At 42.6% G+C, this 25,030-nt stretch overlaps 1 protein-coding gene across 8 annotated transcripts in view; it reads right to left on the bottom strand.

Annotated features, from left to right (window-relative positions):
* LOC137413498 (neurexin-1-like) overlaps nucleotides 1–25,030 on the bottom strand; it is a 1,626,023-nt gene that overhangs the window by 1,596,200 nt on the left and 4,793 nt on the right. For all 8 annotated transcript variants that reach the window (XM_078779254.1, XM_078779246.1, XM_078779249.1 and 5 more), the window contains exon 2: nucleotides 16,423–17,504. In XM_078779254.1, the coding sequence (XP_078635380.1) occupies nucleotides 16,423–17,128 (706 nt within the window). In that variant the 5' untranslated portion in view covers nucleotides 17,129–17,504. The remainder of the gene's footprint in view (nucleotides 1–16,422; nucleotides 17,505–25,030) is intronic.

The raw sequence follows: 25,030 nt of genomic DNA, 5'->3' as shown, positions 1-25,030 counted from the left end.
CTGAGTCCACCGCAGTTGAGTTGAGCTTTGATGGCAGTTTCGACCCGCTGCTACGAAGAAATGCCGCCGTGCGAACGAGATTGAGGAGGGTCGGCGGCCGCTCACCTCGAGCCTTGTCGTTTACACGAACCGGACCCGCATCCTTCCAGCTCTGTGGACCACCTGAACCTTCCTCCCCTTCCAGCCATTCGTTCCTGCCTTCATTCCCCATTCGTGTAAGTCTGATTGTCGTCTGTCTGTGTTGTCCTGGGGTTTAAGTAAGCCTGTATAGATAAGTAGAATTGCACTGTGTCTTCTTCTTCTATAAATTGCTTTCGTTTTCTTTCCTTCTCCTTGGTTTCTTTGACTTGTACATAATTAATAATAAAATCCTGTTATTTCCTACCTTCGTCTTCTTCTTCATGCTCGTCCGATCGTCTTTGTGATTTCCCCATTGAGTACCTGTGGCACGATTTGGCCAACGCTCAGAATCGGGTTTAGTTTTTGTTAATGGTTCGAACCGCGGGCTGCTAACCCGCTCGGCAAATAACATCTTGTCCGCGGTCTCGAACGGGGTTGCCCACCTGCTTTGTGGAGGGCTCGGCGGGGGCGTACGGGAATCCTTTGACCGATCGCCTCGGCCAATCCCACCCCACGGAGGAGCGGGGTAGCTTCAGGAGCGGAGACGGCCAGTACAAATAGAAGGGGGATTAACCTCTTGCTAAGGGGAAGAGCCGTACTCCGTATCCGCGACAATATATATATATATATATATATATATATATATATATATATATATATATATATATATATATATATATATAGATATATAGATATATAGATATATAGATATATATAAAATATATAATATTTAAATATATATACAAGATATATAATATTTATTATATATATATATATATATAATTTTCCAAAATTATAAATTCCACTTTGCCATTGTGGGGTATTATGTGTAGATCAGTGACAAAAAGTCAATTTAATCCATTTTAAATTCAGATTGTAACACACGAAAATGTTTAAAAAGTCAAGCGGTGTGAATACTTTCCGAAGGCGCTGCATATGTGCAGTACTGTGCAGAGGTTTTAGGTTATTCCAATGATATTCATACTCTAGGGTAAATTCATCAAATGACCTCTGTTGAATAAAGGTAATGGAGTACAAGGTACTCAAGAAAAGGTGGGATAGATGTTGTTCATACTGCTGATGATGTTGAAAACCATCTTAGTAAATCAATTATAAAATAATGATGACAATATATTATTAACACACATACATCATCAAATTAAGTCAGTTGATGATGAATGCTTTTTCAGTTTTCCATTGTTCGCTCTCAGGCTTGACGTGAGTATTATTTCTGCTGCCGCAGCACTGGATGGTAAAATCTCCTGTATCATCTTGTCCGTATCTCCTACAAATTAAGTTACCGCTTGCTTGATGGGGGGCATTGAATACCCAATAATTTATTTTATTAATTTATTTCATACCCATTTATTTGACAGTATAACTTAAAATTGCAAGAATGCAGTATTTTAACACAAAATGATAAAAGCAAGAGCCAGAAACCAGAACTTTGATCCTTCATAGTTTTGTAGTTATTTTTCATTTGTTTATTTTTCCTTACAGCAATAAACACCAGATCACAAGTTTTGTTGTGCCTTGTAGATTTGTTCACATCTATTGCATATAAAATATGATTTCGAAAATTTGGTTGAAACCAGCTTGGTTGGCATCACCTGACAGATTAAAAATAACTGATAGCAAAACTTTAAAGGGGGTTTCAATTTGTTTGCTTTTTTGCTTCAAGGCAAGTTTTGTTGTTGTTGCAAATCAAGGGATATGTGGATTATAAAACCATTTATTTCTGACTTTGGGGTTATTTGTAAAATAACGAAGCTATAATCTATATTTTTCTTCCACCCCCAAACTTTGGCACAATTGCTACTCAGTGGTCTACAAGCAGAAGTGATCTGAGTCACCATGTATGAGGGTAAATACAGTACAGTACTACACTGCTGTTTGCTTATTGGTCATCCTGTTTGATCCTGCAGATGAAATGACAGCCGCATTCAGTGTTTACATTGAAGTTGGCAAATAGCAAAATGCTGCTTGCAGATGCATCAGGAGACGAACATCTATCTCTCTGTCTGTGTACCGTATCTGTTTGTCTGTGAGCAGGATATCTCAAAAAAGTTATGGTGGACAGGTTGGGTGTGTGACAAGGACAAATTGATTTGATTTTGGTGAAGATCCAGATCCGGCTTATCAGAGGGATAAAAAACGTAAACTGTACAGCCTGGCAGGTGGTGTGTGCTGTCCCGAGTGCCATTCTAGTTACTACTTTTTAAAATCAAGTTCAATAGTGAACCACCCAAGCTTCCCCAATCCCTTTTGTACATCTTGGCCGACCTTGCGTGACCACTCGGGGCTTGGCACTTGGATTTATATTGCAAGGGCCTGTGAGATATTATGTGAAACAACCTTTCTGAGAATGCATCTGACCATACTGTTCGATGGAATGACTGAATACCAAGGTGACAACACTTGTGAGTCATGATTTTTTTGTTGTTGCAAATATCAATGCGAACCTTATATAAGATATATATATATATTTAAATATTGTTACGGTTTTTAGAACCTTCACTAGTAAATTTTAGTAAATGTTTCCCTTATAAATGTTCCCCTGTAAATACCCCCATCAATTGGTTTGTTAAAGATCGCACCCTAGTTAGTCCATGAATAACACGTAGCGAACCATAGGACCTCTTCATAGTTATTTCATTATGATGTGTTTCAGTTAAGGATCTGTTCCCAGTAGTTGAATCTGCGTTGCATTAATGAAATAAGAGTAGGCCCCAAAGTTCCCTTCAAAAGCAGTGCGAGTGGTTTTCTACCTCCCCACAAGACGCCATTGCCCATGTGCTTCATCTCAGAGAAGAAGGGGGAGGAGCCGCCAGATCACGGGCGTGGCACGCCGACGCACCAACCGAGGCGGGGCGAGCGAGCCCCCACCAGCCAACCAGGGCTGACGAAAGACCATCGCAGGCGTGGCTCCATGAAGCGCGCATTGATTTGCAACACGCGTAATATAAGCGCCAGCACGAAGCCTTTTGGAGAGTTGGAGGAAGAAGGCAGAGAGAGACGTGATCCAGAGTCGATGAGAAGGCACGGTTGGGAGATGAACGAGGAATGAACAAGGGAGAGACGCGTAAGAAGACGGAGCATCCCAATCCCAACGCTGTATGCAACGTTCGCCAGCGGTGAACGAGACGCGCTCGCTGCCTGCCAGGGTTTCCCGCCACAACGCGAGTCGACTCCTGGAGCCGGCCCTCGACGCCACCGTCTGCCTGGGCCTTCTCATCCCTTCTTCCAGCCATTCCTGCCTGCTATTCCCATGTCGTGTAAGTCTGTTTGTCCGTCCTGTTTGTTGTCTGGGAAATAATATAAGATTGTTTTAAGGTTTGCCCTGTGTCTTCTTCTTCTTCTTCTTCCGTATATTACTTTCGTTCCTCCTCTTCTTTGGTTTTGTAAATAATTAATAAATGTCTGTTATTTCTTACCCTTTTGGTTTCATTCTTCCCCGATCGCTTTAGTCTTTTCCCTGATTGAATACCTGTGGCACGATTTCGCCAAGGCTCGGGATCGGGTTGGTCAATTGCTAACGGCTCGAGCCGCGGATTGCTAAACCGCTCGGCAAATACCATCTTGTCCGTGGTTCGAGCGGTACTTGTCTCCCTGTTTTGCGGAGGGATTGGTAAAAGTATTCGGGAGAACACCTTGACCAATAACCCTGATAAATTCCACCCCGCAAAAGAGCGTTACAAGTACAAGGACGAGAGACGGCCAGCTTAACAGGGCAAGGGGATTATTGTCTGGGTTATAATATAAGATTGTTTTAAGGTTTGCCCTGTGTCTTCTTCTTCTTCTTCTTCTTCCGTATATTACTTTCGTTCCTCCTCTTCTTTGGTTTTGTAAATAATTAATAAATGTCTGTTATTTCTTACCCTTTTGGTTTCATTCTTCCCCGATCGCTTTAGTCTTTTCCCTGATTGAATACCCGTGGCACGATTTGGCCAAGGCTCGGGATCGGGTTGGTCAATTGCTAACGGCTCGAGCCGCGGATTGCTAAACCGCTCGGCAAATACCATCTTGTCCGTGGTTCGAGCGGTACTTGTCTCCCTATTTTGCGGAGGGATTGGTAAAAGTATTCGGGAGAACACCTTGACCAATAACCCTGATAAATTCCACCCCGCAAAAGAGCGTTACAAGTACAAGGATGAGAGACGGCCAGCTTAACAGGCCAAGGGGATTAACCCCCCCCCCCCCCCCCCCACCCTTGCTAAGGGGAGTGCCGTCTCAGAGATCCGAAACAATATATATATATATATATATATATATATATATATATATATATATATATATATATATACTAGCTGAATGCACCCGGCATTGCTCGGGTTCTTTTTGAATGAATTTACTACTATAATTCAGGTTTTACTCGCGGCCATAGAAGATTGACTTCTATAATTCAGCTCAGCTTTTGATTGCGAAATGGGCCCAGCCCGGCCGAGGCGGCCTCGACCGGCCTCACCACCTAGCCTATAATCTTCTCAGGGCCCGTCCCGACATTTTTGGTTCTTTTTGAATGAATTTACTACTATAATTCAGCTTTTACTCGCGGCTGTAGAAGATTGACGCCTATAATTCAGCTCAGCTTTTAATTGCGAAATGGGCCCAGACCGGCCGAGGCAGCCTCGACCGGCCTCGCCACCTTGCCTATAACCTTCCCGGGACCCGTCCCGACATTTTTTGCATTAGAGGTTTCCTCCTATCTTTCACCGTTCAGGAGATTAGCACGCACAGACAAACAAACAAAAACTTTCTTTTATATATATAGATAGATGTATGTATAGGACGGAAATATATATATATGTGCAGCACACCTGTTTTGCTTTTCCATTAATACCTGCAAAGAAAAAATAGTTCATATAACTCACAAGTTTTCAAAATCACCCCATAATCTGACTGCACCATAATATACGGGCACCCAATTATATACAAGCTGCTCAAAACTTCCTGCATATTCACCCAGATTTACTTTATTTTCATTAGCAGATTCCATTTGGCTGCTGTCTTAAACAATGAAGTGTGCTGAAAGGGCAAAAAACTAAGATGAATCTGGTTTTATGGGTCGGAATCAAGTTTGTTGCAGGCCTCCAACCACACTCACCTCCGAGCAACTAGCCTGGGTTTGAATCTTGGTCCAGCTACAAACTGTCATCCTGGTGTCTCATCGACAGAGTGATTCATGAATGCGTGTCGTTGCTCTGAGATGGGAGTTCAATTTGGTGTCTTGTCTTCCATCATTAGTTGGTGGTTTTTAAAGGTCCCATTGTGTCCTTCACGAAGACTAGATGAGCTATCGTGGCACCAATACCAAATTCCAAATACCTGCCCTAATCTACAGGAGGTCTTGCATTGGTGGCACAGCTGCACGCCCCTCAGCCATTGATGCTACTCACAACCATGTGCTGCATCCAAAATAAGAAAAAGAAGACAAAGAAGAAGAACCTAGGCTAACACCGTGTAAATGTCCTGTGGAGATGTCGATGATCCATCATCATGTTCCATAACAGCTTGATCTCCATCTCCATTACGTTAATCAGCATAATATTGGCAAGTAAACAAATCTTTCATTTCATTGTGCTAATTGTTTTGCTTGTTTGTCATGTCATATTTGCCATGTTCCGAGCATAGCCTGTTGTACAGTTGAGTAGCATCAGCTAATGTAAATAGATTTTAATTGTCGTACACTATACAGTAGAAGTGACTGCTACACTAAATTAGTGAATCAAGAAGTGATTGCATAAAATAATAAACCAATAAGTGAATGAATGAATGAATATGAATGAATGAATGATCGTTTTTAAGGCCATTTTCCCCGCTAGAGCGGGGGTTAGCCTTGCGGGCCCCATGACAATCATGGTTCCCTGTTTGAGGCAATGTTTTTATGGCCGGATGCCCTTCCTGACGCCAACCCTTGGTCGCCTCTTACGATGCGCATGGATACGGTGTACCTATTCTAAACCGGGGTACACATCGTGAATGAACAAATAAAAATAATGAAAATGACCTTTGTGGAGTTCATTTTTTCGGATTTTTTAACTACTGTATTTTAAAACCATCCCCACCTCCAAATGGCAAAGTCGTCTACACATTGTACCGGTGGGCGGTTGGCAGAAGTTATGTTTTCAACCTTGTCTGTTTGCTTGTGTGCAGGATATATCAAAAAGTTGTTCGGGTGGTTAGGATTAGGGTTAGGGTAGTGTTAGTTGTTCGGGTTAGGGTTCGGGTTAGGGTCTTTGGGATCCGGCCGGATCCAGATACGAGGATTTTAAGAGCGATTCTTCACCATTGAGAGATGGGGTTAAAAACAATATAAAGCATGACATTTCAAAATAAATTTTGGGCCCGATATGTTCCACTGGATCAGGCATTGTGTGTGGTGGAAGTTTGTGCTCTAATAATGCCCTTCTAGCTGGTGTTGGCTTAGCCAGCCTAGTGTTGGCTTAGCGGTTAGGGTGCCGGCTTGGGATCCTGGGATCCTAGGATCCTGGGTTCGAATCCCGGTCGATCGCTGAATTAACGCCAGGGGGGTTGACTCGGCCTGTCATCCTTCCGAGGTCGGCAAATTGAGTACCAGTACACTGGTAATTCCCTGTGTGTCGCAGGAAGCGACTAACAAGGTTGGCGGCAGGAAGGGCATCCGGCCATAAAACATTGCTTCAAAAAGGGGACCATGGTGCCCGAAAAAGGCCAACCCCTGCTCTGCAGGGAAAAATGGCCTCTAAAGGTCGTTCTAGCTAATGCATGTATTTACATGGCAAGTAAATAAATACAAACAAATTCATGCAATTGGGTTGTGATTTAAAACCTAACAAAACACATTAAGAGTGTTAATTTTGATATGTCATGAATTATACATGTAAGCAAAACACAGAGAAAATTATTTGTCATACATGTGTGCAATTAACACGTGAACTAAATTGTCCACGGCATGGGGAAAACACAATTCATTTTGCACAGGGTGAAAAGAAAGGCAAAAAATAGCCATAACCTATATTTTAAATTTAAATTAATTACAGTATTTGTAGTTAAAATAGTAGAGCATTCTACAGAAATTTTGCAGGAATTGAGAAGATGAATTACACAAAATGTGGAATAAATCTGCCAATGAATGTGCAACGTTGTATACAAGATGAGACAATCACGTCAAAATCAGAAAAGCTCCATGAAGGAGAAAATTTGAACAAAAAAAGAAGTGGGTTGGGTGTGCACTAAAATTAATGCATACTCAAAGGATAAATTTATGTCAAATTAATTTATCACATTTACAGATCTGAGCACCTTCTGAAAAGAAAATATATCTGCCAGCTTATATCCTAGGGGGAATCCACTTAACACTGATGATGGCCAAGGAGCCAGAAATGCATCCATGGATTGATTCCTTCCCCAGGGATGGCGATCTCACATTAAAAGGCATTTAAAGTCTCGGTAGGCCGAATGATGGTGTTGTTAGTATTGTAGCAATTGACACTGGTTTATTCATTGGGAGGTTCTCTTTTTCTTACACTCTCAGAATGCAACTGAGCCAGAATGCGAATATACAGTGCCTTCAGAAAGTATTCACACCCCTTGACTTTTTTAAACATTTTGGTGTGTTACAATCTGAATTTAAAATGGATTAAATTGACATTTCTTGTCACTGATCAACACATAGTACCCCATAATATCAAAGTGGAGTCGTTTTTATAGAAAGTTTTACAAAATGATTAAAAATTAAAAGCTGAAATGTCTCGAGTCCATAAGTATTCAACTCCTTTGCTATGATACTCCAAATTGATATCATGTGCATCCAACTTCCTTTGATCATCCTTGAGATGTCTCCACAACTTGATTGGAGTCCACCTGTGGCCAAGTAAATTGATTGGACATGATTTAGAAAGAAACACGTCTTTCTATCTAAGGTCCCACAGTTGACGGTGCATGTCAGAGCAGAAACACAACCATGAAGTCCAAGGAACTGTCCGTATAACTCCGAGATAGAATTGTGAGGTGACATAGATCTGGGGAAGGGTAAAAACAATTTCTAGAATGTTGAAAGTTCCCAAGAGCACAGTGACCTCCATCATTAGGAAATGGGAAGGATATGGAATGACCCAGACTCTTGCAAGAGCAGGTTGTCCAAACAAACTGAGCAACCGGGCAAGAACGACCTTGGTCAGGGAGGTGACCAAGAACCCAATGACCACTCTGACCGAACTACAGATCCTTGGATGAGATGGGAGAACCCGCCGGAAGGACAACGGTCTCTACCGAACTTCACAAATCTAAGCTTTATGGGGGAGTAGCCAGACAGAAGACACTCCTGAGAAAAAAGGCACATGACAACATGCCTGGAGTTTGCAAAAAGGCACGTAAAAGATACGGAGAGCATGAGGCAAAAGATTATGTGGTCTGATGAGCTGAAAATTTAACTCTTTGGCCTGAATACAAGGCGCTAGATCTGGCGGAAACTGAGGATCTGGCGGAATGCAAAGTGCTACATCAGTCGGAAACCAAGCACATCTCATCACCTATCTAACACCATCCCTGCTATGAAGCATGGTAGTGGCAGCATCATGCTATGATGAAGCTTTCAGTGGAAGGGATTGAGAGACTTGTAAGGATAGAGGGAACAATGAATGGAGCCAAATACAGTACAGGTAAATCCTTGAGGAGAACCTGCTTCAAAGTGCAAATGACATTAGACTGCGGCAAAGGTTTATTAATGTTCCAACAGGAGAATGACGAGCATACAGCCAAAGCAACACTGTAATGGCTTCAGAACAAGAACGTGAAAGTCCTTGAGTGGAACAGCCAAAGCCCAGACTCAAATCCCATTGAGATTCTGTGGAAAGACTTGAATATTGCTGTTCTCCGATGCTCCCCATCCAACTTAACAGAGCTTGAGCAAATCTGCAAAGAAGAATTGGAGAAACTCCCCAAATCCAGATGTGCAAAGCTGATATAAACATACCCAAGACGACTCGAAGCTGTTGTCACTGCCAAAGGCACTTATACAAATAATTTACTTAGGTGTTTGAATACTTGTGTAAATTAGATGTTTCTGTGTTTTATTAGTCCCCTACCGGTGTACACCAGAGGGGACTATAGGTTTGCACTCCGTCCCTCTGTCTGTCAGTCTGTCCGTCTGTCAGTCTGTCAGTCTGTCCGTCTGTCAGTCTGTCAGTCCGTCAGTCCATCACGCAAAGAACAGCTTTCCGGACTTTTTTTCTAAACTCTTAATGCTAATGATTTCAAACTTGGTACATGGTTTCCTCATGATAAGTTACAGATCAAGTTCGAAATTCACGACGCTTCGATCATTTTTGACAAAGTTATGGCACTTTTAACTTTGGTAATTTCCCCAACAGTTTTCCGGACTATAATTTGGAGTGCGGTAAGTCAAAGCTGTTAATATTCCTTGTTTTAACTCCAATTTACATTCTGTTTCCACTTTTAGTGAGAAGTAGGGGTCTGTGCAACCATTCATAAACTTTATTTGGTGCAAATCGGATAATTTATAGCCGAGTTACCTCAGACCATGAGTTGGTAATTATATAATTCACAGTGCAATACGTGCATGCTGCTCCATGGAGCGACCTGCGGGCTTATTTTAACTCCAATGTACATTCTGTTTCCACTTTTAGTGAGAAGTAGGGGTCTGTGCAACCATTCATGAACTTTATTTGGTGCAAATCGGATACTTTTTAGCCGAGTTACCTCAGACCGTGAGTTGGTAATTATATAATTCACACAGTGCAATACGTGCATGCTGCTCCACGGAGCGACCTTGCGGGCTTATCAATGAGGCGAGGCATGACACACATACTGTCTCAGCATACCTCAGATTAAGTTTGAAAACCAGCATCAACCGTGCATAAATTTGCATATTCGATCATTTTTGACAAAGTTATGGCACTTTGAACTTTGGTAGGGGACATGTATTGCAGCGCAATACTCAGAATGCTTGTTTTTCATCATTTTGCAAAAAATTCCAAAAACAAAATTCCATTTTGATATTATGGGGTATTATGTGTAGATCAGTGACAAAAAAAAAATCTCATTTGAATCCATTTTAAATCAAGGCTGTAACACAACAAAATGTGAAAAATTCAAGGGGAGTGAATACTTTCCAAAGGCACTGTAAATCTGATATATTTTCCCCAGCTTATGACCTCCGATCTTATGACCTTATGATTTGGAGATCTTATGACCTCCGCCACAAAAGGTGAAGAAGAAGAACCACCTTTGGAGGCCATTTTCCCCCGCAGAGCAGTGGTTGGCATTTTTGGGCACCTTGGTCCCCTTTTTGAAGCAATGTTTTATGGCTGGATGCCCTTCCTGCCACCAACCCTGTTCGTAGCCTCTTGCGACACACAGGGAATTACCAGTGAACTGGTACTCAACTTGCCGACCTCAGAAGGATGACAGGCCAAGTCAACCCCCCGGTGTTAATTCAGCGTTCGACCGGGATTTGAACCCACGATCCTAGGATCCCAAGTCGGCACCCTAACCGCTAAGCCAATACGCCACCAAAGGTGGATGGAGGTTATGCTTTCACCCCTGTTTGTCTGTCTGTTTGTCTGTGAGCAGGATATCTCAAAACGTTATGGATGGATTTGGACGAAACTTGGTGGAGAGGTTGTGTGTGTGACAAGGAAGAATCGTTTCAACTTTGGTGAAGATCCGGATCCGGATCCAGCGAGTAGAATGTTTTCAGTGATTCTTCCCCATTGAGTGATATGGCCAACCAGGTGGAGGTATCCTCTCTTCTGAGTGCCGTTCTAGTTATTCCTATTTTCATTGTGAAAGTCCAACTCTCCCCTCTCCCTGTCCCTTACCCTTTGGTAGTTTGTGAACCTGCTGGCCTTCGTCATTCAGCTTTTCCATGACGCTTGGAGAAAAATGTGTGTGTGTGTGTGTGTAATCAACTCGGAAACCATTTTGACAGATAGTGAGATACGTGCAATACTTCTATGGAAGTGTCTCGGATGAGGAACATTGATGCGACACTGTATTTTCCCAGGGGTTCACCCTCTCTTTTGGAGGAGGGCACTTTTACCCATCTTTTAAGCCATTTTCAGAGTTTGTCAAACGTTTCTCCACAACACAACACCTACATGACGACAATACATCTGAAAGGTTTTAATGAACGGGGGGGGGGGGGGGGAGGACATTTGGCCAAAAAAAAAAAAGAAGGCCCCAAGGGGGAACTCGCCACCCTGGAAGAGGGGTACGTACTTAGACCTCCTCTATGGAGACAGATCAGACCTGGGGGTGTCAGAAAAGATTTCGTTTTAATTTTAAAATAAATAAATAAATAATTTTTATAATTCTTTATATGAAACAAAAGTAAATCCACAAGTCTGTGAGTTGTATTATTTAACAACTGTGCTGTGATGGTGGTGATGGGGAAAATGTTTTTGGCCCCATTTTTATTTATTTATTTATTGTCATTTTTGACGGACTTGGCACGAGTAGTCCAGTCAAATGGTGCCTTGACCCACCACTAATTGGAAAAGATTGTTTCTCCGTTGGATTCTCTTCTGATATACCCCAGGAATACCATAGCAAAAATAGAGATGAATGGGAGGGGTGGAAGGGGTCTAAATATGCTAATTTATGTTAATTAGGTCCAAACATCAAAGGAACAAGCTAAACAAGAAATCTTGCATTTGTCTCAAGAATAATCAATTTATTGCTACCCAACTTCATCAATAGTGTTGTTAGAAATGATAGAAACTCAAATTAGGTACCTACTTGGATTATTACCCGATTATGTAATCATAATTATGCTAATTAAGTGTCGCCATTAATGAAAAACCTTCTTTTGAAATAGTGAACCAAAAATTATAAGAATGGTGTCAAAATCTGGGTTTTCATGGTCAAGGTGTTCAATGGTACGGGCCAGAACTTCATGAAGTTATTATTATTGTGCAAGTTATCCAAATTATGCAAATAAGGCCCTTACCAAGAAATATATTACAATAAAAAGTAATTGTTCATACCAGGTAAGACAAATAGAGGAGACAAACCTACATGTAAGTCTCGAAAACACTTGTTTAGCTGTGCGGTCGTTCAGTCATCAATTTCAGCCTCAATAACTTGTGGGTCCATTGAATTAGTGCAACTTGTACCTTTGCACTCGCCACAAGCAAATGTGCATTCAAGACCGTTTCTCCGACAGGTGCATTTCAGAGTGTTGCAGCCAGTATTACAGTTACAGTGAATAACTTCAAGTAGGTAGTCAGGAGCCGGAGGCAGGTCTGTTTGTTCTGGAATGAATTTGCCATCCTTCGCTTCCCATCCCCAGTCAGTGGCATTTAGTCTGGAACTTTCTCCTTTCCATTCATTGATTTGGTAGAAAACACGTAGGGAGTGGTACTTTGCCGGGAGTCGTACTTTGCCGCAGCTGAGATTGGAGGCAAAACCTGTGCCTGAACCGCCTTTGAACACCTGACAACTTTTTCTTCAAACCGCTGGCATCCACAGTCACGTGAAAAGTAAGTACACCCCATGTAAAGTTTTGAATTTTTCAACATATTTCAACATACAGCTATTTGATCTTAATTTCAACAATATTGATAGATAACGGTGATATAATATAACAAATATCATGAAACATTTACATTTTGTAGTCCATTGTATATGTTAAATAAACATAAATGCAAATTTCGCATGTGGAAAAAGTAAGTACACCCCTACATTTATCACTACTTCAAATACCTAAAATTAAAATCAGGTCCACCAGCTCAGGTGCAAATGATTAGAACATCGTTAGAGAGGATCTTGGAGGGATCTGTTTTATTTAAACCTCAGACATTTAGTTTGGTTTGCTCTTTGTTGTTGAAGTGTGCGGCGTCACCATGCCTAGATCAAAAGAGCTCTCTGAGGCCTTCAGAAAGAAGGTTATAGATGCCAATGGGTCTGGGAAGGGATTTAAAAAGATCTCCACACAATTTGAAATCAATCATTCGACTGTCCGGAAGATCATCTACAAGTGGAGAAGATTCCAAACAAGTGCCAACTTGTTCAGGCCAGGCCGCCCAGCAAGTTCAGCCTGAGAGTAGACCGCAAGATGCTAAAAGAAGTCTCTAAGAACCCCAGAATGTCATCACGGGACCTGCAGGTAGCTCTTGCCACTGTTGATGCCAAAGTGCATGAGTCTACCATGAGAAAGAGGCTGCACAAGGTTGATCTACATGGGAGGTGTGCCAGGAGGAAACCTTTGCTGTCCAGAAAGAACATCAGGGCAAGACTAAAGTTTGCAAATGAACACGTAGGCAAAGACCAGCACTTCTGGAACAATGTGCTCTGGACAGATGAGTCAAAGGTCAAGCTATTTGGCCACAGTACCAGAAGACATGTTTGGCGAAAACCAAAGACAGCATTTGACCACAAGAACCTGATACCAACTGTAAGCATGGTGGTGGAACTATTATGGTTTGGGGCAGCTTTGCTGCATCAGGGCCCTGGCAGCTCACCATCATAGAATCCACTATGAATTCTTCATTGTACCAGAGGGTGCTTCAGGATAATGTGACGCCATCTGTCGGAAAGTTGAAGCTCAACCGAAGTTGGACCTTGCAACATGACAATGACCCTAAACATACTAGTAAATCCACAAAGGAATGCCTGAAAAGAAAGAAATGGAGGGTTCTGGAATGGCCAAGTCAAAGCCCGGATCTAAATTCCATCGAGATGTTGTGGGGGGATTTGAAACGAGCTGTGCATGCAAGAAACCCCTCAAACATCGCACGGCTGAAAGAATTCTGCATGGAGGAGTGGGCAAAAATTTCTCCCAGTCGATGTCAGAGACTGGTAGAAGGTTATAAGAAATGCCTACTTGAGGTTGTTTCTGCCAAAGGGGGCAATAACACCTATTGGAGCCAAGGGTGTACTTACTTTTTCCACATGTGAAATTTGCATTTATGTTTATTTAAATTATACAATGGACTACAAAATGTAAATGTTTCATGATATTTGTTATATTATATCACCTTTATCTATCAATATTGTTGAAATGAAGATCAAATAGCTGTATGTTGAAATAGGTTGAAAAAGTCAAAACTTTACATGGGGTGTACTTACTTTTTCACGTCCATTGTAGAAATATATCATTTTCCCCTCCATTATAGAGGCACACAAGTGCATTCTCACCAGCTTCAATAATTTGATTATGCGGGTTATCTGGACCAGCCAAAAAGATTTCTGCATGCTTCCTGAACTTAGAATTGTTAAGCAGCTTTTTGAACGCAAGTGGTTTTCCAACCCCAAACAGTCTAGAAGTTGTGTCGCAACCTGAAATGGCATGTGCAAATAGAATGTTTTCGCATGCAGTTTCCTTTAGGATATCCCTCGTCTTTTTTATGTCCCATACTCTGCAGCTATTTGAATTTGACTTTGGTTCTGGTCTGAAATAGATTGTGTTTGGAAGTTTCTTTGCGTGATAGCAAAGAAGCACAAGTAAGTCTGCGTCCTCTCCTACTGGAACAGTGTCGACATACTCTGCAGATTTTACTGCAGTCATCGCAATCAGCGTATCAGCATCTCCCTTTGCCTGTTGGATGACACATCCTGCTCTCTCCAGTTTCTCACTCAAAATGTTTATGAAGTACCACTCCCTACGTGTTTTCTACCAAATCAATGAATGGACAGGAGAAAGTTCCAGACTAAATACCACTGACTGGGGATGGAAAGCGAAGGATGGCAAATTCATTCCAGAACAAACAGACCTGCCTCCGGCTCCTGACTACCTACTTGAAGTTATTCACTGTAACTGTAAAACTGGCTGCAACACTCAGAAATGCACCTGTCGGAGACACGGTCTTGAATGCACATTTGCTTGTGGCGAGTGCAAAGGTACAAGTTGCACTAATTCAATGGACCCACAAGTTATTGAGGCTGAAATTGATGACTGAACGACCGCACAGCTAAACAAGTGTTTTCGAGACTTACATGTAGGTTTGTCTCCTCTATTTGTCTTACCTGGTATGAACAATTACTTTTTATTGTAATACGTTTCTTGGTGAGGGCCTTATTTGCATAATTTGGATAACTTGCATAATAATAATAACTTCATGAAGTTCTGGCCCATACCATTGAACACCTTGACCATGAAAACCCAGGTTTTGACACCATTCTTATAATTTTCGGTTCACTATTTCAAAAGAAGGTTTTTCATTAATGGCGACACTTAATTAGCATAATTATGATTACATAATCAGGTAATAATCCAAGTAAGTACCTAATTTGAGTTTCTATCATTTCTAACAACACTATTGATGATGTTGGGTAGCAATAAATTGATTATTCTTGAGACAAATGCAAGATTTCTTCTTGTTTAGCTTGTTCCTTTGATGTTCGGACCTAATTAACATAAATTAGCATATTTAGACCCCTTCCGCCCCTCCCATTCATCTCTATTTTTGATATGGTATTCCTGAGAGAATCCAACAGAGAAACAATCTTTTCCAATTAGTGGTGGGTTAGGCTTCTAAATTGACTAATTTGACTTGACTATAGTGGGATATAAAAGTTGGACCGGAAGTGGCTGTGGCACAGCATGTGTTTGGGTTGGGGAGAGGAGGAAGAAGCCTGATAATTAATTAAATTCAAAACACAGACTTTTGTACTCGAGTCGTGACGAGTGAATACCTCGTTTTTCCAACATCAACATTCAACATAATGACAAGGTGCGAAATTTCAAACACATTGAATTAGAAGAGAAAATCATGGAAGTTGTTGTGGTCAGTTGGGAAAAAATTAAATAGCTATAAAAAGAAAACGATGGGAGTAAAGAGGAAGAGTAAAAGTTGGGAAAAAAATTAAATAACTATAAAAAGAAAACGATGGGAGTGAAGAGGAAGAGTAAAAGTTGGGAAAAAAATTAAATAACTATAAAAAGAAAACGATGGGAGTGAAGAGGAAGAGTAAAGGTTGGGAAAAAAAATTCTAAAAAGGAAACGATAGGAGTGAAGAGGAAGAGTAAAAGTTGGGAAAAAAATTAAATAACTATAAAAAGAAAACGATGGGAGTGAAGAGGAAGAGTAAAAGTTGGGAAAAAAAATTATAAAAAGGAAACGCTTGGAGTGAAGAGGAAGAGTGTAACAGATATAGGACTCATATGATGATTCTAAGCAGCTGAGATGAATTAAGATGAGGATAAAAAGAAGAAAGAAAGGAAGGAACGGCATTAATTAAATGAAAAAAGTCCACAGCAAAGAAGAAAATGAGAAATCTGAGGATAATTTCCCTGAAGAGAACGTGAGGATAAAATGCAGCGTAATGAAGGAAGAGATCATCGAGTTGTGTTGGACTCACCGGCGTCACAGCTGCTTCCCAAGCGTCCGGAACTCGCGCAGTCACAAACTAAATCCCCGGGCCCGCGGGCCAGACACATGGCGCCAAAATCGCACGGATTCGCGTGTCCACACGTCCTCCGCGCGTCCCTCCACACACGCAAACTCCCGAGGAGCTTGGCGGCGACGCCTCCGTAATGCAGTCCCTGCACGGAACCCGCGAGGGGAAGCACGCGCGCCGCGTGTCGCGAGGACAACAAGCGCGCGCGCTCCTCGGGCGGGATTCCCCCCACGAAGACGTCGCTCGACGTGAGGGGTCTCTCCTGGCCTTTGGTCTTGGTCTCGGCGAACTTGACGTCGCCCCGCACGGACAGGCTCGCGTGCCGCCCGCCCAGGCTCACGAGCACGGGATGCCACGTGCCGTCGCTCACCCAGCGCGCCGCACGAACCTTGAGCGGGTTGGCGCAGTGGTTCTTGACGTGCAGCTGCACTCGGCCCTCGGCTAACAGCACGCTCACGTAGTCGCAGGTGCCACCGTCGTCCGTGTACACGAGCAAACCCTCCGTGGCGTTCGTCCGCAGCCAGAAGCTGAGATTCCCGGCGGTGCTCGAATCCCAGGGCGCGAACCGGGCCCACTGATCCGCCGCTCCGGGAAATCGGAGCTCCATGCATTGGGACGCGTAAAGGAAGGTGACGACGGCACACAGCGGAACCTTGAGCGGGAACATGGTGCGTGATGCTGGAATGCCGACACTCTTCAGGTCCGGGAAGAAAGTGACGGGGGAAGTGGGGAAGGGGAGGGGGTATACCCGGACTCGGATCACCAGGGGCCGGCTACTCGTTGGAGCAAAATGTGTTTAAATCCGAGGGAATCTGACACTCGGTGAGGTAACGAAGTATCCATAATACGGTGGGAGCACGTCTAGGGCCGAGGATTCCCGCGTCCTCGATTCCTCCTCTTATCCGGATCCGACGCCACAAGGTGTCCTTGTCAGTTCTCCGGCCACAGCTGTTGCTGCTTAATATTCACGAGGAGCCGCCACTTTCCAGGGCAATTTTCCGCGACGGTAGATTCGGAGCGATGAGGAAATTAATGGTGTCGCTCTGTGGGGGGTGAAGGGACAAAAAGCGACAACGACACATGATGATTGCGAACACCGAAGCGCTCGCTGTCCGTGTGTATCAATGTCCCTCACATTTTGTACCGATCTGACGCTACTCCAGACATTCACGCTTTACGAGGAACACGTTAAAGAGAACATGGACAACTTATGGATACTGTGTGCAAAAATAAATAAATAAATAAATCCTTGGGAGAAATGAAAAACATTCACCGATATTCCGCAATCAACACATGTGTTATATATATGTTTTCATGATGGGCCATGAGCAGGTGCTTTCTGTTCGGTCACGATCACGTGTGTGAGACAGTGTCGAATAACAAAACCGAGTTGTTATAGCAGTTGACAATTTCAATATTCACCACCACAATTTTCAGTGATTAATACAGGTGAAACGAAAGTTAATGCAACAACTATCGGGTGTTTGTTTAGTTACGTTTGCTTATCGAGGTTACGTGTTACAAAACACACCTTGCTGTAACTGTGTGATCTCGGATTTCAGACAGAGATAGAGTTACACACACACACACACACACACACACACACACACACACACACACACACACACACACACACACACACACACACACACACACACACACACACACACACACACACACACACACACACATATATATATATATATATATATATATATGTATATATATATATATATATATATATATGTATATATATATATATATACACACACACATACACACACATATATACACACACATATACAAAGATCATCTACATGAGTGAGTGGGGTGAGGGTGTGTGTTTTTGCATGAGTGTGTGCTTTTGTGTGTTGAGTGGTGTATGATGTAAGGGTAGGTGGTTGGTTGGTTGGTGTTGTATGTGTGTGTATGAATGTGTATGAATGTATGAATGTGTATGAATGATCTGGTGTGTTTTGGTGGTGAGTGGTGAACGGGATCAAGGTGGGTGTTTGAGTGTTCCACCATGTTTGTTTGGTGCTGTGGATTCTGGATGTGGAGGTGTTGTTGTTGTTGTTGTTGTTGTTGTTGTTGTTGTTGTTGTTGTTGTTCACACTGGCTGTGGGTGGGGGTATGTACGCATCCAGGTGTATTTGCTGCATGTGGATGTGTATGTGCCCCTGCTGGCCCACCTTAGCTGACCGTATCGAGGTTGAAGGGCCGAAACGGGATGATGCTGAGGACCTCGACTGAGGACCCGGTCAGTGCGGCACACGTGTGACCAGGTGTGTTTTGAACATATATATATATATATATATATATATACATATATATATATATATATATATACATATATATATATATATATATACATATATATATATACATATATATATATATACATATATACATATATATATATACATATATATATATATACATATATACATATATATATATATACATATATACATATATATATATATACATATATATATATATACATATATATATATATATATATACATATATATATATACATATATATACATATATATATATATATATACATATATATATATATATATATATACATATATATACATATATATACATATATATATATATATATATATATATATACATATATATATATATATATATATATATATATATACATATATATATATATATATATATATATATATATACATATATATATATATATATATATATATATATATATCTCCATGGTAAGATCCCCAACCTTTAATTGAACAAACAATGACTCAACGTTTCGATTAACAACATGTGACAAAACCACACGCATCCGTTAATCTTCCTCAAGAGTGATAAAATCATCTCAACATCCCCTTATATGCAAAGTGGGTGAGGTATATGCAAAGTGTCCACATAATAATGAGTCCACATAATATGTCACACAAGGTGTCACACACATAATATGTCCATCTCACACTCTTACGATGTCTCTCCGAAAAGACCGACTGGACAACCCTCCCATCCACTTTCTGAATAATCCTCTCCAAGAAGTTCTGTCACTCAAGCTTTTGGGTCTCACTATCTGCCATGATCTTTCCTGGGAAAACCACATTTCCAAGCTGGCCTCCAAAGCCAGTCGCCGACTGGGCATCCTCCATCGTGCGAAGTCCTTCCTTGGCACACCTGAGCTCCTCACCACATACAAGGCTTTCATCCGCAGCTCAATGGAGTACTGCTCTCCCCTCTGGGCTGGTGCTCCTGCCTCACACCTAGCTTGTCTTCACGCTGTTGAAACCAAAGCGTTCAGAATCACATTGGAATCTCCCGCGATGACGCTATCTCCGAGGGCCTTTCACTTCCTCACCACAGGCAGGTTGGTGGTCTTTCCGTCTTCTACCGACTCCTCTCCGGCCTTGCTCCCCCAGCTCTCCCTGGGCTCTGTCCCCCAAATATTCCTACAGGTCGCACAAGATCTGCCTGCAACCCTCTTATGGTTAAACTGCCAAAATCAAGACTCTCTGCTCACCTTCACTCCTTCATTCCTCTTTTCTCCCACCTCTGGAATAAACTCCCTCACTCTCTTCAATCCCACTCCTCCCTCCAGGTCTTTAAAACAGCTGTTCACCACCATCTCTTATCTTCCCCAATCCAAAACCTTGATCTTTTCTACCCCCGCTAATTTCACCCCAAATCCACTTTTTTGAGGTACTGACTTCTTTCCTGGAAGTCCTTGGTGTCCTTGCGTTTTATACCTATCCTGCCTCCCCCCAGGCCCTGTCCCTCCCTCACATCTCCCGATGTCCCCACTCTCAAATGTTGTGTTTGTGTGCTTCCTCCCCTTCTCTCCCCATCTTGTCGACCGCTCCCCTTTTTATATACTTTGTTTGCTTGTTTGTTTGATTTGTTTGTTTGTTTGATAAATGTTAGCTCTTTTACGACCCTCGACTCTGTATACAAAAAAAAAAAAAAAAAAAAAAGGTTTTTATTCGGACAATTTGCCCCCTCCCTCCCTCCCTCCAAACCACCCCTCTCCCAATCCCCCCCCCCCCCTCCGCTTCCACTCCCCCTCTCTGGTTCCCCCCCCCCCCCCATTTTATCCCCCCCTATAACCTTCCTTCTTCCCGCATTCCCCTTTCCCGCATAGGGCCACATGTGATGATCTTGATATTATGGCAATTTTATTTTATCTTAAAAATTTTTGCTTTAATATATTTACAGTTTTAATTTAATTTACAATTTAATTGTTTACAAGTTTAACTTTTAATTAAATGTAATGATTGTTCATGATTTTCTAAACACTTGAGTTATAATCCAGCATTGCTTTCACGATTGTTTTGAGCCGTTAATATGCGGTTGATTTTTTTATTTGGTCAGTAACGTCTCCGTTCACGAGAGCGGTGTGATACGGTTTCATTGGCTGTCCAGCTTTGCCCACCCCACTTTGCATATACCCCGCCCACTTTGCATATAAGGGGATGTTGAGATGATTTTATCACTCTTGAGGAAGATTAACGGAGGCGTGTGGTTTTGTCACATGTTGTTAATCGAAACGTTCAGTCATTGTTTGTTCAATTAAAGGTTGGAGATCTTACCATGGAGTCATTTGGATTTACTCCCAACCGCAAATCTTTGCTATATATATATATATATATATATACACACACACACACATATACAGTCACGTGAAAAAGTAAGTACACCCCAAGTTTTGACTTTTTCAACATATTTCAACATACAGCTATTTGATCTTCATTTCAACAATAATGATAGATAAAGGTGATATAATATAACAAATATCATGAAACATTTACATTTTGTAGTCCATTGTTTAATTTAAATAAACATAAATGCAAATTTCGCATGTGGAAAAAGTAAGTACACCGCGACATTTAACACAACTTCAAATACCTAAAATTAGAATCAGGTGCACAAGCTCAGGTGCAAATGATTAGAACATCGTTAGAGAGGATCTTGGAGGAACCTGTCTTATTTAAACCTCAGACATTTAGTTTGGTTTGCTCTTTGTTGTTGAAGTGTGCGGCGTCATCATGCCTAGATCAAAAGAGCTCTCTGAGACCTTCAGAAAGAAGGTCACAGAAGCCTAAGAGTGTGGGAAGGGATTTTTAAAAAACCTCCAAACAATTTGAAATCAATCATTCGACTGTCCGGAAGATCATCTACAAGTGGAGAAGAATCCAAACAACTGCCAACTTGTTCAGGCCAGGCCGCCCCAGCAAGTTCAGCCTGAGAGCAGACCGCAAGATGCTGAAAGAAGTCTCTAAGAACCCCCAGAATGTCATCACGGGACCTCCAGGTAGCTACCTACTGGTAGCTCTTGCCACTGTTGATGTCAAAATGCACAAGTCTACCATTATAAAGAGGCTGCACAAATTTGATCTATATGGGAGGCGTGCCAGGAGGAAACCTTTGCTGTCCAGAAAGAACATCAGGGCAAGACCAAAGTTTGCCAATGAACACCTCAGCATAGACCAGCACTTCTGGAACACTATGCTCTGGACAGATGAGTCAAAGGTAGAGCTAGTTGGCCACAGTACCAGAAGACATGTTTGGCAAAAACCAAAGACAGCATTTGACCACAAGAACCTGATACCAACTGCAAAGCATGGTGGTGGAAATATTATGGTTTGGGGCAGCTTTGCTGCATCAGGGCCTGGGCAGCTCACCATCATATAATCCCCTATGAATTCTTCATTGTACCAGAGGGTGCTTGAGGATAATGTGAGGCCATCTGTCGAAAAGTTGAAGCTCAACTGAAAGTGGAACTTGCAACATGACAATGACCCGAAACATACCAGTAAATCCACCAAGGAAAGGCTGAAAAGAAAGAAATGGAGGGTTCTGGAATGGCCAAGTCAAAGCCTGGATCTAAATCCCATTGAGATGTTGTGGGGGAGCTGTGCATGCAAGAAACCCCTCAAACATTGTACAGCTGAAAGAATTCTGCATGGAGGAGTGGGCAAAAATTTCTCCCAGTCGATGTCAGAGACTACAACAACAAAACAACAGGCATTTTAAGGCCATTTTCCTTGCAAGAGCGGGGGTTAGCCTTGCGGTCCCCATGACGATCTTCTTCATTTTGCCCTATTTTCTGCATCTCCCCTCGTTAACCCCCTTGCCCCCATTTCTTCTTCGACCATCTTTAGCCAAGTCTTTCTCGGTCTTCCCCGTCCTCTACTTCCTTCTACATTCATTTCCATCAGTCTTCTCAACCAGTCACTTTCATCCTTCCTCAACACATGACCAAACCATTTCAAACTGTTTCTCTTCACAGCATCCATCACAGGCTCTATTCCCATCATCTTTCGCAATTCATCATTTGTCTTCCTCTCTCTCAATGATACTCCACACATCCACCGAACCATTTGCATTTCCACCCTTTCCTGCCTTCGTTGCTGCTCTACGTTCATTACCCATGTCTCGCTCCCATCAATCATAACACTTCTCACACATGCAGCATACACCTTTCCCTTCAGCTTCAACAACACTCCCCTCCTCATCAGCACGCCACTCAGTTCCCGAAACTTCTTCCATGCACATCTCACTCTGGCAACCGTTGCCGAGTCTGATCCACCTTCTCCCTTCAGCATGTCTCCGAGGTAACAAAATGTTTTCACACCTTCCAGCTTCACGCCATCTCCAAGATCCAACTCAACATTTCCTCCATCTGCAGCTCCCTCTGTGCACACCTTACACTTGAATGTAGCTGCCACACTGGTTAATGACCCTCTCAAACCACTACATTTTTGATGAACCCACTCAGCGCACATTGTACATTGAATGGACACCTTTCAATGTTCACTCCGACACCTTTCCTGCACACAGCACACGGCCACTTCCCAGTTCTTTCCACCTCAACACATGCTTTACCACTTGCCATCACCTTCTTTTTTCCGATATTCACCTTCAGACCTTTTATCTCCATACATTCCTTCCACTTGTTCATCTTTTCCTTCAGTCCATCCATACTTTCCGCAATCAACACCAGATCATCTGCATACAACAACTCCCACGGTAAACCCTCCTTTACGTTCCGAGCCAGCACCTCCATCACAGCTACAAATAGTAGTGGACTTTGTACAGGCCCCTGATGCACTCCCACCTTCACCTCAAACTCACCACTGTTCCCACCCTTCGTCCTTACAGCTGTGCACGCTCTTTTGTACATTGCCATCGCTCCTCTGATCAACCATTCCTCCACTACTAACATCCTCAATGCCCAAGTCACAACTTCACGTGGAACCCTATGGAATGCTTTCTGCAGATCAACAAACCCAAGAAACAACTTCTTCCTCTTCTCCATGTACTTCTCCTGCAACTGCCTTACAATAAAAAGCACGCCTGTCGTGCCTCTTCCTGGCATAAATCCAAACTGCATTTCCTTGATCTTCACTTTCTTCCTTATCCTTTTCTCCAACACTCTTTCCAATACCTTCTTTCCATGCTCCAATAACTTTATCGCTCGATATGAGCCACAGTCCAGAGGGTCACCTTTCCCCTTGTATAGAGGGACGAGGGTACTCAGTTCCCAAGCCACTGGAATGCGGCCTTCTTTCACCACCAGATTGCAGATCTCTGTCATTCTCTTCACACCCCAATTTCCCACTGCCTTCAACAGATCTCCCACAACTCCCGTCGGCCCTCCTGCTTTTCTACTCTTCATTGCTTTTATCGCTTCCTCAACTTCCTTCTCGGTTATCTTCTCTGCCGGTCCTAAAACTGGGTTACTCTCTATGTTGCCATCCCATTCATTCTCTGCATTCAACAGTATTTCCATGTATCTCTTCCATCTTCCTTTAATTCCATCTGGGTCCACAACGATTTGTCCCACTTAATCCTTCAAGCAACTCACCCCCATCACATCACACCTCTCTATCGCTATCTGCTTTGCAATCCTGAATACCGCTCTCTAACCCTCTTCCAAATGCAAGCGTTCTCCGAACATTTTCCTACATGCCTCCTGCGCATTTGCTACCTCTTTCTTTGCAGCCTTCTTGGCTGCCTTTTACCTTTCATGCTCTGCCTTTTCTGCCCCCGTACCCTTCGCCTTCTGCCACTCCTTGAACTTCTTCCTCCTCTCGTCAATCTTCTTTCCAACTTCATCATCCCACCACCATGTTTCCGAGTGCCTCGGCAGTCCTTTTGTCCATGCACATACCTCACCAATGGCTCCCAACAGACTATCTTTCATTGACATCCAACCACTTTCAAGCTCAACCACATCATCCTCTACCATACTCAGCCTCCCTTTTGATGCCTCTCTCACTGTCACCTCTTTCAACCTCCACGCCTTCATTCTCGGTTGGTACTTCACCCGCCGAGCTCTCCTCGCACCTTTCACCCTTATGTCGCAGACAACCAAGTGGTGCTGTGAAAAAGCCTCCTCCCCCAGGATCACCTTTGTGTCCCAGAGGTACCCCCTATCTCGCCTGCGCACCATCAGGTAGTCAACGGTTGTCGTCGACCCACCTGACGTGTATGAAACAAGCTTATTATCCTCTTTCTGGAACTGAGTATTACAAATCAATAAATCAGCTCCATCACCAAACTC

Source organism: Myxine glutinosa, chromosome 5, assembly GCF_964187855.1.
Source record: "Myxine glutinosa chromosome 5, kmMyxGlut1.1, whole genome shotgun sequence".
NCBI lineage: Eukaryota > Metazoa > Chordata > Myxini > Myxiniformes > Myxinidae > Myxine > Myxine glutinosa.
Note: the sequence above shows the minus strand (reverse complement) of the source record. Positions and strands in the feature narration are given on the sequence as shown.